At 41.0% G+C, this 13,659-nt stretch overlaps 1 protein-coding gene across 5 annotated transcripts in view; it reads right to left on the bottom strand.

Moving 5' to 3' along the window:
- Positions 1-522: 522 nt before the first annotated feature.
- CACUL1 (CDK2 associated cullin domain 1) overlaps positions 523-13,659 on the bottom strand; it is an 83,425-nt gene continuing 70,288 nt past the window's right edge. The window contains exons 8-11 of one of the 5 annotated variants that reach the window (XR_003972740.1): positions 13,489-13,532; positions 12,867-13,055; positions 978-1,082; positions 523-836 (exon numbers count right to left, since the gene is read on the bottom strand). Coding sequence is in view for 1 of the 5 variants with exons in the window: in XM_030333994.1 (XP_030189854.1) it covers positions 13,015-13,055; positions 13,489-13,532 (85 nt within the window). In the remaining 4 variants the exon portion in view is untranslated. Of the gene's footprint in view, positions 837-977; positions 1,083-8,120; positions 13,056-13,488; positions 13,533-13,659 lie in introns of those variants that run through there. The other 4 variants (XR_003972738.1, XR_003972737.1, XR_003972736.1 and 1 more) reach the window with 4 other exon arrangements.

Here is a 13,659-nt window from a genome sequence, read left to right as displayed (position 1 = left end):
TGGGTTGATGGGTTACGATGTCATTTTACCTAAAGCTAGGCTGGTAATACCAATGTCCATCCGATTCTCCAATCCCTCATTGGAAAGCCAAAAATGTACTGTCAACACCAGCAAGAGGACAGTAGGAATAAAACACAGCTTGTTAAGCTCAGACTCTCAGATTTGAAGATAAACACTTATGTCATCTCAACATGGATTTTTTTTATGACAGAGCTTGGCGATCAGCCACGACACCCAACAGCCACGTGCACATTGGAATTATCGTGGCTCCCTGTACGGCTTCTGAAAGAGGAATTAGAAGCTCAGATTCCTTGAGGACTGTTATTTCACACCACTTTATAACCGTGAGAAACCCATGGAATTTTTCAAAAACTCTTTTGGGAAACAGTTTTAGATTTATGGAAGAGTTGCAAAGATCGTACAGAGGGTTTCTATAAATTCTTCCCCCGTTATCCCTGAGTGTTAAAACCTTACGTTTGGTACGTTCATCAAAACTAGGGAATCATCACTGGTACAGCGCTATTAACTAAGCCACGAAGTTTATTCCAATTCCTCCAGCTTTTCCACAAATATCTTTTCTCAATCCCAGGATCCCACGCTGCACTTAAGTCTCCCTGTCTCCACAGTCACCTTACTCCGAGGCAGATTTTGGTCTTTCCTCATTTTTCACGACCTTGACACCTCTGACGAGGGAGCAGTCAGGTGTCCCGTAGAAAGTCCCTCACTTTGGATGTGTCGGACGTTTTCTTGTGTGTAGACTGAGGTTATGGATTTTGGAGAAAATACCAGAGGTGAAGTATCCTCCTCGGTACATCCTACCGGGGGGTACAGGATACCTAAAGGGGTACAGGATATCAGATGACACATGAACAAATAGCTGGGGGAGAATAACGTACTCAAGCAGTATTCCAAGAGGTGTTTTCAGGCATAGGGACATGACAGTCTGTAAAAGAGCCCATGTGGCTGAAAAACACTACCTGAAATCTCTTGCTTCCCAAGAGCTCCATTGGACTTCATGCCAACAGATAGTGCTGCCTGAGAGGACAGGCCTTTCCTGTGGCTCCTCCCACCTCCAGATGCCCCTGGAAAATGCAGGAAACAGTGCAAGTGGGACTCAAGTACCCCATGCAGCTAAGGCCTCACCCTATTATCACCAGAGGAGAGCCACAGACTGGCCTTGAGCACTGGCCCTAGAGGACTCGTGTGTGTGTGTGTGTGTGTGTGTGTGTGTGTGTGTGTGTGTGTGTGTCTAGTTCCTGGCTTCACTAGTAGCTTTTGAGGCTGCTTCATGAGGAAAATCTCTTCCAGGGGATACTCAGGGCATTTTTCTCCCCAGAGCACACCTCGTGATTTTCTCCTGCTCTGCTTCTCTCTCCCCACTAGCCCTTCTCAACCAGGGTTTCTGAGAGAATTAATCCCTTATGCCCCAAAGGCACCCAGTATATGGAACTTCTCTCTGTGCATCTATCTAGAAGCCATGTACCAGCCTTGGGAAAAGTGAAAAAAACAAAAACAAAACTGTTCAAACCATTTTCTCTAGGGCTTCTGTCATGGAACCTCAGTGGAGAAGGTTCTCTCCTAAGGTTATTATAGACATGGTTGAACAGCTTCGGCTAGGGAGGTATGATTAGTAGGTCTTAAGAATTACACTGGGACAGAGCTTACCTCCACCGGAGGCTGTCAGGATGATCAGGTGGTAGAGACAAAAGCATCCTGGCAGATGAAGGCTCAAATCTGCCGCTGCTATGTAACTTTGGACGAGTTTTTAAATCTCTGACATCTTGACTCTTTCATAATTGTTATCTATTGCTCTGTAACAAATTACTCCAAAATGTAGTGGCTCAAAACACCATGTATATATTATCTCATAGTTTCCTTGCAGCAGGAATCTGGGCACAGCTTGGCTAAGTTCTTTGGCTCACCATCTCTCACAAGGCTATGAGCAAGGTGTCAGCCAGGGCAGAAATCCTCGTTGTGTTCAAGTGGGGCAAGATCCACTTCTAAGTTCGCTCAGCAGCTGTTGGTAGAATTCAGTGCCTCATGGGCTGGTACTGAAGGTCTCAGTTCCTTGCTGGCTGTTGGCCCCATGCTACACTCAGTTCCTTGCCAGGTGGGCCTTTACATTCAAGTAAGCAAGTTAGAAGAGCCAGAGTATACACCAGTAAGGCGGATGTCAGTCTTCTGTAATCTAATTATGGAAGTGACACCCATCACTTTTGCTGTATTCATGAGAAGAGTCATTAGGTCCAGCTCACTCTCAAGGGTGAATGAATACCAGGAGCCGGGGATCACCGAGGACCAGGCTAGAAGCTGCCTACACTTCAGTAGAGTAGCACGAATTGCCTTGCTCAAATGCTCTTAAAATTTGCATACAGCACCTGCCACACAGGCAGACGGCCAGTAAACAGCAGCCACTACCATAAAGTAGGTGCTTAGTTCACATCTATTTCCTTTCCCTCTCTTATGCATTTGAGCCATCCTTTTTCATTGACAGAGGATGTGTTTACCAAGCACTAGCTCAACAACATGGTCTTATTTTTGTTATAGGTGAAACTAGTCATACCCAAGAGAGAAATTTTCCCAGCCAGGGACTTGGGTTTTCTTGGGTCTGTGTTCAGGTAGCTCAAGCTCTTCCCAGCTTTGGGTTCTCTACAGTTCCCTGGCTATTCCAGTCAGGGGTGTGCCTATATCCTTGTTGTTTATGGATTCTAGACCTGGACTACCATGACTTTCAAACAAGAGTACATCAGTTCATTCTGAATGAGAATTGGTAAGAGTTGGTTTTTGTGTACATGTGTGGAAAACAAAGCTGATGTAGAATCAGAGGGGTTGTTTTTGGCATCTCCCCGAGGCTCCTAAGTAGCAGTAGTCATTCCCCCGTGCGGTAGATTCAAGCAAACCGATAGTTGCCAACAGCCATTTTCTCTTCCGTCTTCCTAACAGAGACATGGCTCAGTTCTAGCACATCCTCCTCTTGAGGTCAGTGGGAAGGTGAGCCCAACCGAAGCCCCAAGAGGTGAGACTTATTTAAGTCTGCCACGGTGGTCCCAATCTCTTTCCCGGTTATTAGTTTGGGCATGTTTATGTACCCCAACTTCCCTAGTGAAAAGTGAGAGGAACCATGCAGGTGGGCTCATGAGCGAGTTTCTTTGCTCTTAAAAAAAAAAAAAAAAAAGCTGGGAAACAAGGTCTTCTTCTCAAGTGGTTGGCCTCATGTCTGGCAACTGTGCGAGCCAAGACCCTGCGGGAAGCAATTCCAGAACGAGGCTCACATATGGAGGCTGGCAGAGCAGAAAGCCGGAAGGAACCTGGGTCCTTGATGACATCCATGAGCTGCCACATTTATTGATCCTGGAACTGCCCAATCTTGCAATTTCTGTGAGGTAATTCACCTCCCTTAAGATTTAAGCTAGTGGCCTCTGAAGTAAACAAGATGATCCACAGAGGTGCAGGAAGAAATCAGGAGCCAATTATGTTTTTAAAAGTAAAGAAGAGGGGCGTCTGGGTGGCTCAGTCGCTTGAGCGTCCAACTTCGGCTCAGGTCATGATCTCGCAGTTCGTGGGTTCGAGCGTCGAGTTGGGCTCTGTGCTGACAGCTTGGAGCCTCGAGCCTGCTTCCGATTCTGTGTCTCCCTCTCTCTCTGCCCCTCCCCTGCTTGTGCTCTGTCTCCTCTCTCAAAAATAAATAAACATTTTTTAAAAATAAAAAAAAAAAAAAAAGAGTAAAGAAGCTTTGCCCAAACTTCATTAACACAGTGTCTATGTAAGTGGCCAGGTAGCACGCAGAAAACGTGAGGTACGTGCTTCAAGAAGCAGTTTGAGCTCCACAAAGTGCAGCCATTGACAATGGTGCCATCTTGCAGAATACTTATTTTGTATGTCCCCACAGAGCGAGTGGTCTCATGGATGTTATCTGACATAAGGGCACCCTTGCAATACTTTATTATGGACCAGTGCCTGTCTGTAATATGGAATGTGGAAGGTATTAAAAAAAAACAACAACCACTTTATCTGATCCTTCAAGGTAAAGATGACATTCTAACATTAAGAAAGTAGATATTTTTTCCAAAAGAATTCATGTTAAAAGCACTTTCAAAATGGTCAGACATACTTCAACTTTACCAAAATGTGTTACCAAAAACTGTCACCTATAAACTCTCATAAGTGCACACTGAAAGCTTGGGATACAAAATCCAAACAGGAGTTTCAGTAGGTTTTGAGCCCGTTTTTTTTTTTGTTTTTTTTTTAATATATACCAACAATAAAAATGCCACACTTGCAATTGAGCAAGAACAAGTTACTGACAGTGAGAAAGATGGAAATTTATTATAAAGATTTCAACAAACACTTTTTAAGACTAATAGATGGAATTGAAAATGAGCATTGTTTTTCAGTAAGCAGTCATTTGGATACTCAGATCTTAATCAAGTGGCTTTTTTAGCTACAATAGCCATTAAAACCCAGCATTAAAATAAACTTACCTTAAAACCAGAAATTATTTTTTATCACAAAATGTTAAAATTAGAAGTTTGAAAAATGAAGCATTTTTTAATCATATAGCTCTAAAAGAAAAAAAATTTTTAGAAAGAGCAAAAGGTATTTTTTTACAATACACACAAAAGATATTTTAAAACATTTTCACTTTTTCTATTTCTTTTTTTTTCTTTTTGCCTATGTGTCTTAGTATAGTACATAAACATTAATTTAAAAATATACAGGTCTATATACACATGCTGGGGGTGGTGTTCTACGTGCACACAGGTGACTGGTTTGGACAGCAATGTTTCATGCTATTGCTTACATCCTTAGAAGAAACTTCTCCAATCCTCCCAAATACTAACTATATTGTCTTCAAGTTTTTGTAACTTACCCTTTTAAAATTTTTAGTCCAAATGGAATTTCTTTTGGTGAATGGTATGATGGGAATAAATTTAATTTTCTCTACCTAAACCAGCACCTTTTACTGAATAATCCATCATGGTCAGAATTATTTCAAGAAGCCACCTTTAGAGTACTCTAAGTTCTTAAAAGCATTGGAGTCTATTTTTTAAACTCTTTTCCATTGACTTTGTCTATTTTTATATGAGTGTAAAAATTTAATTGCACTTAAAAACAATTTTTTTGGTAGAGCAAGTTCCCTTTTTTCTCCCCTTTCAATGAAGATCCTATTATCATCTGTATTATCTGTATTATCATACTTCCATGTGAATTTTTAATTTGTATTAAAAATAAATACTCTTTGGCATTTGGATTGGCTTTGCACCGAATATACATGTTAACTCAAGAACTGATCTATTTACAACGGTCAAAACGCCCCTCTATCAACCTCTATCAAGGGTTTATCAGCCTGTGTTCCTCTCTGCTTTCCTTCCACCCCACCCCCAAGAAACTATGATCTTAGATGTTAATCTTTGTTTTCTTTAGTTTTACTACTCATGAATCCCTACCCTAAACAATGTACTAAGTTTTTCCAGTTTCTGAACTTTATAGCCAAATTATTCATCTTTCAATGGTTTGCACTTCCTCTTTTGTTTACAAAATCCTGCCCTTCCCCAAAGTCGTAAAAATATCCTTTTCTTTTTTTAAGTTTATTTATTTTTGAGAGAGAAAAAGAGAGACCAAGCTGGGGAGGGGCAAAAGACAGGGAGAGAGAGAATCCAAAACAGGCTCTGCAATGTCAGCGCAGATCCCAACGTGGGGCTCGAACTCACAAACTGGGAGATCATGACTGAGCCGAAACCAAGAGTTGGATGTTTAACTGAATGAGACACCCAGGCGCCCCATAACAATATCCTTCTGTATTTATTGTCTTCTAAAAGTTTCATAGTTTTAACTTTCTTAAGTGAATCTTGAATGCGCCTGGGATTGCTTTTTGCAGCCGGTGCAAGGTAGAGGGGGGTTCAACTCACTTTTTTCCTTTGTGAAAAGTTATTCAAGCACTGTTTATTAAATAATCCATTCTCTGCTCCGCCCCCTGCCCCCCGCCCCCCGACTGGTCTGCACTGACCTCCTTTTAAAAATTAAGTTCCTGTACTAAGTGGGTCAGTTTCTGAGCTCTTCAACCTTGTCTGTTCCTCCACTTGTAATCTCTGTACCAATCCCGCATTGTTTTAATGACTACATTTGATGTAAGTTTTTTGTTGTTGTTTCTTCAGATGTCTGAGTAAATGGCTTCTGGTTTTGTTTTTCATTTTAGAGTAAGCTTTTAAATCTGCTAGTGCTAGTTCCCTTCACACTTCATTGTTTTTTAGTAATGTTTTGAATATCCTTGGCCCTTTGCTCTTGCATTCACATTATGGGATCAGCTTGTCAAGTACCACAGTGAAAACCATTGGGATTTTTTGTTGGGATTGCATTAATTTACTAATCAATTTGAACAAAGAGCTGCGACCTACATGATCTTCTTATCCATATCTCCCATTTATTTAGGTCAATCAAGGTGTTGGGGGTTTTTTCCATCATCGATTTCTCATTAAAAGGCTTATATAGCTCTTAAGATTTATTCTTCTATACTTTATACTGTTTTGTTCCTACTGTAAATTTTCTTAACTAAAATTAAAATCTTAAGACGTTATAGATTGTTGCTTGATGCATGGAAATGTAACTGACATTCACATGTTGATTTTGTTCCAGTGAACTTGATGAACTCTTAAGTCTTCTCATCTGCCTTGCAGACTCTTTGGATTTTCACAATCTGATCATATGTTAATCTGTTAACAGATGAGTTACACTGATTGATCTTCTAATATTAACCAACTTGCTTCCTCAGGTAAATCCGTTGTGGTCATCATTTGTTATACTCTAAATACAATGTTAGATTTAATTTGCAAAAAATGCTTATTGTCTTATTGGAAGGTGCAAGGTGATTTTAGATATCTCCATCAGGTCTAATTTATTAGCTGTGCTATTTAAATCTTCTATGCCCTTCATCGTTATGATTTTTGTCTTCTTCATGATCTATTAACTCATGAGGGAGGTATGTTTAAAACACCTATTATATTGGTAGATTAATGTATTTCTCTTTGTAGTTATGGCCATTTTTAAAAATACATATTTTGAGGTATATTATTAGTCACTTAGGGGCGTAATTGAATTTAAAACTGTTATATCCTTCTGGCCAATTAAGCCCATTGCACTATGCAGAGGCTCTCCATCATGAGTAATTTGGGGAGGGAAATGGGCCTCCCCAATGGGGACACTGAAGTTCAGAAAAATAACCTTACCCAAGAACACACAACTCCATTAAGCTGAGACAAACATTTGCTCTCAGATTACATGTAGGATAGTCCTTCTACCAAAACACGTTCTTTGAAATGCAAAATGTTCTGGAATTCTAGATTGTTAAAGACACATGCCAATAGAGGAAATAAACACACATAAGCACACATAAAGAACTGACTCTAGTAGAAAAGTTTTATACTCCGTAAAAAACAAAATCTGCTATAAGAGAGGGGAGAGGATTTAAACAACTCCCTACCTGGCTGGGGAAAAAAAAAGAAAAAGCTGAAGAAGGCAACTGTCAGGTGACTTAAATGCAGAGAAAAAGAAAAGACAGTCACAGAACCCCGCTGGGTATGGTAATCTAAGAGTGGGTGTCACTACAACACAGCTTGGGTTTTAAACAAGTGGAGGACGAAAGTTGAAAACCGGCATTCTGAGCACACTGTTAGGAAGAACACTTGTATAGAGAAAGTGAGAGGAACTAAAACTGGCAAGAGGGAGCACAACACCCTAGGGGATAATACTAATATCACAGCAAGAAAACACAGGGGGGTTATTTTTTTAAAGCATGGTGTCATCAGTGCAAACAACCACAAGTCAAAAGTTCTGATTAAAGGTCTACAATGTGCCAGTGTTTAAAGAAGAAAACGACACATATATGTACATAGGTATAGATACTACATACGTATGCAGACTATGTACTAAATGTATATAAATACACACACCCCGTTTCTTTTATCGCTGGTACAGAGGTCAAGATGGACACTCACCATGCCACTGATTATCCACGACAGAACAGACATGTGCTGAGTGTGCTTATCGTTTAAGAGGGAATTGTGAATACACCATAAGCAAAATCCTATGTTCTGTGCCATAACAAAGTTCCAATGAACCAAGTATCAACATAACAAGCCAAGGACATCTGTACAAGATTTATTTCATTAACCACAATGTTTTAGAGTGACGGTTATACACCCTAATACAGAAGGAGTGATTCCAAATCCATCCAGAGTTAAAGGTCAGAGCCAAAGTCAGTGGCTTTAGTCCCCAATCAAAAAGAGTTTCATTCACAATTTTGTTGTTCTTAGATTAACAGAAGAACTGATGTACAGAACACCCTGTTCTAAGCTCCGCCATGCTTTCCAACAAAGAAGCACCACCAGGGATTAGACTTCATTGCTTCCTCCTTGCTCTGGCTGTGCAGGTGGCTGGCAAGAGCCTCTTGTCTGTCTTTGACTCCCATTTATTCACAAACATTCCTGTTTCCAGCCACAGTTCCCCACAACGTCACATCTGAATTAATTTCTCCTGAATTGCATGGCTGTAATATTGACAAACAGGGCTAATGAGAGCAATTAAATTGCCATCTGTTTAACAAAACATACCCTTCTAAGAGAATATCCACAGTCCTATTGCATTTAGTACATCGTCACCACATTGAAATGACATGTTAAAATCAATACAAAATTTTTTTTTTCAAACCACAAAATTTACCCCAGAGCCACTCTGTAAATTTCCTAGGATTATAAACCATTAACATTTTTCTAAACAATGCAATCCAACCAGAAATGAAGATAAATTTCCCACCAGCAGGGGTACAGTATGTACTGAGGTCAAGAATGTACCTCTGATGAGGATTCTAATTCTCCCACAGCCACACCACCACCGTCAGCAGAATCAGTGTATGGACTTGTGCCACTCGGCTCTGGAAAGAAGTTCAAAATAGGGTCCTGGCCAGGGGAGGAGGGAAAGCGTCAGTGACTTAGTTAATCACCAGTGGGGACAAAACAGGAATCAACACCCTTGAAAAAGAACAGGGGTCCTTTCATCGATTCTGGTGGCCAGAAACTGGGGCAAATTGCAACAAGGTAATGAAAGTAACAAGAAAGCCATTTCTCCAAGAACTCCTATAACTTCTATCTTAACTTCTGATAAACATGAAATTCATCTTAGGCAAGCTTATTGAAAACTGCAATCACAACTGAAAAGGTCCTATAAACCTATGCTAGTCAAGGGATTCACATTCTGATCTTAAATTTTAAAGTCCTTAAGAGGCCTAGACCTGGGGTAAAGTAAACATAATACTCTGAAGCGCAATGAGACACCATAAAAAAATCAACTCAAAATATCAAAACTGACTGGATACCTAATGCAGCTTTTTAAAATTTTTTTACTATCTCAGATTAGTGTCTATTCATAAAACAAGGTTCAGTTATTTTAATAATAGCTGCTTATTAAACAACTGAATTTTAGCTCAAGGGCAATGCCTCTGTAATTACCGTGGAAAATATTAACTGCCCTAAAACAGAGAAAACATAGAAGAAAATATAACTAGTCTCGATAAGAAAAGAAGATAAAATCTGGAAGGGCTACTCTGGAGATTAAACAGGCTTATTTAAATACTATGATACAAGTGCCCCTGCTCACTTTATAACTGCAGAAACCGATCGTGTTTGCTAGATCACCATTACCTTTGCTAGAACGGGTGCACAGACCACCACTCTGAAGTTCTCCTTTTGTGCTGAAAAACTTTCAAATCCCTTGTTCGGTCAGTACAGAATATTGCGAGGCGATGCATGTGCAAACTCTTCCTGAGGAATTCTTCACGTGTGCAAATCTGCAACCTGACAGAAAGCGTGGCATTTATAGCGAGGGAAGTGGCAGCTTTACGGGGCTGGCGCACTCGAGACGCACACGCAGCACGAACGGCCACGGGCACCTGTTCCCCTGCGATCTCACTCACAGGTCAGTGTTCACCCCACGCCTCAAAGAAAGGGAGAGAGGAACTGCCTCAAATTTGTAAAAGGGACACGGAAAAAAAAAGTGACTTTCCCACAAACCTGACCAATGCCCAACTCCTGCCTCCGGGTTTGCGTTTCTTCTAACTCTACCTAAGAACTGTTCAGAGGCACTATACCAGGTTCTGCTTTCTGCTCCACAGAAAACAAGTAGATCCTGTCGGGTTAGGGTGCAGCTGTGACAACGGGGACCAGGAGATGACACCGTTACTGAAGCATGAGGCCAACTCTGAAAGTAAGTACCGTCTCTCAATTACAATTACCAATGAGTTGGACATGGCATTATTTCGAGGTGACTGAACTGCTTTCTTTTGGAGAGCCTGGTTTCAGGCTGCACATGCTTGGCGGTCAGGCTTGCCGAAGCAACTACGTGCCGATTAACAAGACAATCGGTGGACAGTTTTCTGTCCTCAATGATTTGGGCCCCACAAAAGCCAGGATTCAACTGGGGTGGAGAAACTAGATACTGTACTGGCAAAGAAGAATACAAGTAAACATGAGAAGAAAACACTTTCTGGTAAATGGTGCTTTGTCAATACAAAACGGAGGGCAACTCTGATTTCCCCTCGTGTTGCAAACTAAGAATTCTGTTAAGAAACCCAATTAAAGAAGGAAGGTCAATTTCTACTCAAAAACGAAGAAATAGGTTTTCCATACTGCAATGTACCTCAAGGGGCCAACAGGTAACAACCACGTCACATGCACTAGGAGAACGTGTATCTTCTTTCTATAGGGCCTTCCACTCATGGCCTCGCAGTACCACGCCCTGGCCCATAGCTAGCTGCAGTCGCTGTGCAAATATTTAGAGAAGCTGAATTTTGCAAACTTTGTCCACTTTTTGTTAACACATATATAATAAGAAAAAGAAGACAACATAAAATGTTTCTCCATTAACTTAATAATGCAAAAGCATCCAAAGATTTTAACACCAATTCACATCATAATACAATGCTTTTGTAGAGAAGTTCCCCTGTTAGCCAAAGAAACACTCTCCCAGAAAAAGCATTTGGGTACATTATTAGGATAATGAAGAATTCATCCCACATTTAAAGAAGCATCCCAATTTTATTCCTTTCAGAAATATTCCTGAAACCACTCAGGGGAGACTTTAGTTGCAGGTGTTATTTATAAGCCTGCAGCAAGCGTTCCATTGAGAAAGTAAACTTTGGACTTCATGATAGAGTGGAGTTCTTCCCCGATACCAGAATGCTACTGGGGTAGCAAATCAAACTGTATAGGGCACAGTGAGAACCTGTATATATTCTTCCAGTAATTCGGTGTGTATCAATACAACCCAAGATGCTCACAGGGTTAAATGAGTCCAATTCAAAGTCCTCCACAAAATCCAGCTCTGGTTGAGAAGTACTTAAAAAATAAATCTGCCAACTTTTACGTTTACTTCTCGGAATAATAATTTTACAAATAGAGGACTTCTACTAGAGCACTTACTTGCTCCTACTATCACACTTCTAACTCTCCCACCCAGCCTGCTCCCCAAAAAAGGACAGAGTGAATTGGCAGAGGCCACTCTATGAAAAACCCGACAATCAGAAGCGTGGCAGTATCCCTGATCCATCTGGTTTTGCCCCAAGTTCTCCGAAGAGCTAAATATTAGTGTCACATGGCCAAATACAGTCAAGCATATGCTCGATTTAGATCCAAGCAAAATTGAGGAGAAAAATATTTTCACCTGCCACATCTATTTTTCTTTGCCTTCCCAAAACGGCTAGAATAAGCTTTAGAGTCTTTTATAAGAAACTAAATAGCACTGTGGGTGTAGAAAAAAAAAAAAGAGCTGTGTCACAGCTGGAACGAAGCTTCAAAACAGCAGTGTTACTTCTCTTCTGTTATACTCGAATATAATGCTGCAAAAGATGCAGACTGCAGACATTTTTTTTTGAAGTACCTGTCTCACCCATTTAAAATGAAATGGACCAGGAATGCCACATCACTGATTATATCTGGATTTAATAACCATATCTGCTCCCCGGAGTATCCTAGTAACTAGCTGTCACCCTCTGATAAGTCTCCACTGTCCTAAAAAAGGGAGTTTTGGTGCTAGAGGACAGCCCATCCTACGCTAGCATCATGCCAACGCTACAGCAGCTGGTGAGATCATGGAAGTGATGGAGGGAATGGATGTGTTCTGTAAGAGTTGGTCCCCAACATCAGCATGAATATGCCACAGGTGAGGCAGGGGGGAATCTGACCAATGAGCAACGTGTTTCTATCTTCCCACTTACTTATTAGTATCCTGCTAAAGTCACACCTGCCACCTCAGTGGGTTAGTCTGTGACACCACAAGCTTTTTCAGAAAGCATCCGGGAGTCGAACAACTGGTCACGGAGTTGCAAAGTGCACAAAGCTCAAGGCACAGAGTAGAAAACAGTTGTGAACTGGTGAGGGGAGATGTTATAGCAGAAGCAGAGTTATTAGCATTTTCCTTGAACAAGACTTTCTAACGCTAAACAAAGACCAACTCTTTTAAACGGGGTTTGTTTTAGTTATGGGTAAAAAACACTGTATTGTAATGATCTGCTCGATTTCAAAGCAAAAGAGATCTCGATGTGTAAAAGCCAATGTGCTGAAGTGCCACATCCACAAATGAACAAAACAAGTGCTTCAAAAAAAAAAAAAAATTCTTCTGCTCTTATACTTTTGGAGGAAGCTGCTGACGGTCGCTGCTGGATTTCCCTTAGCAATGGTCGCTTTTCAAGACGCCTGTTCCTCACGGAATCTGTAGATAAACTCATTAAAAGATTGTCCCCTTTCAAAATCATCCCCAAGTCTAGCAGCAACTGACTGTTTTTTGTTTTTGTTAGTTATTTGTTTTTTAAAATTACAAACCAAAGTAAGAAGTCCAACATCCTCTTCCAAGAACAACTTTGTGACAGAGCTCCTGAGTGTCTGCAGGACCCCCGCTGTGCTCCCAATACAGTCTCTGCAGCTCCAGTGTGTCCTCTTTTCGGGAAGGAAAGTACATTCAATACATTCACTATCTGTACCCTCTGGAACTTGCACACGCTGATGAGCTGTCTGGAAAAACAAAAAACATTGCGACAGGAAAAGGTATGAACAGCAGACGGCATTTGATAATGGTAAGAATCTGTTTATTTAATACATAGTTCTCACCCCTCTCCCAATCCCTCAAAAGGAGATTAAAAAAAAAAAAAAAGTGAGCGAAGTGAAAGGAGGCTACATGGTCAGAAAGGAGACTGGATCACTATCACACTCTAGCAGAGACTAAAGAATCCAAGAGGCTCTTGACAGCTGCTTGAGAACCACCGCCCCCAACTGGACTTCGGGGCCGTCACAGCTTGCAAAACAGCGTGAACTTGATCACACGGACAGCCTCGTGAGACCACCATCAAGAGCACTGTGGACACGATTACACTCACCGTACGGTCACCACCAGCAGCTGCCTTACATAATAGAACCATCAGAAATGGTAAGGAACATCATTACTTACTATAAGCCAACTCATCCCCAGCTCTTTTCCGGGACTGGTCACCTCTGGGGATAAGAAAAGAAGAGGGAATCAACCAGATTACACAGACATCTTCATACATCCAAATGGGAGAAGTGAATTGACATAACTGGTAATACAAGGAAAGCAAGTATTTCAATTCTAACAACCTAT

Source organism: Lynx canadensis, chromosome D2 (genome assembly GCF_007474595.2).
Source record: "Lynx canadensis isolate LIC74 chromosome D2, mLynCan4.pri.v2, whole genome shotgun sequence".
Lineage (NCBI taxonomy): Eukaryota > Metazoa > Chordata > Mammalia > Carnivora > Felidae > Lynx > Lynx canadensis.
This window is presented reverse-complemented; position numbering and strand designations above follow the sequence as displayed.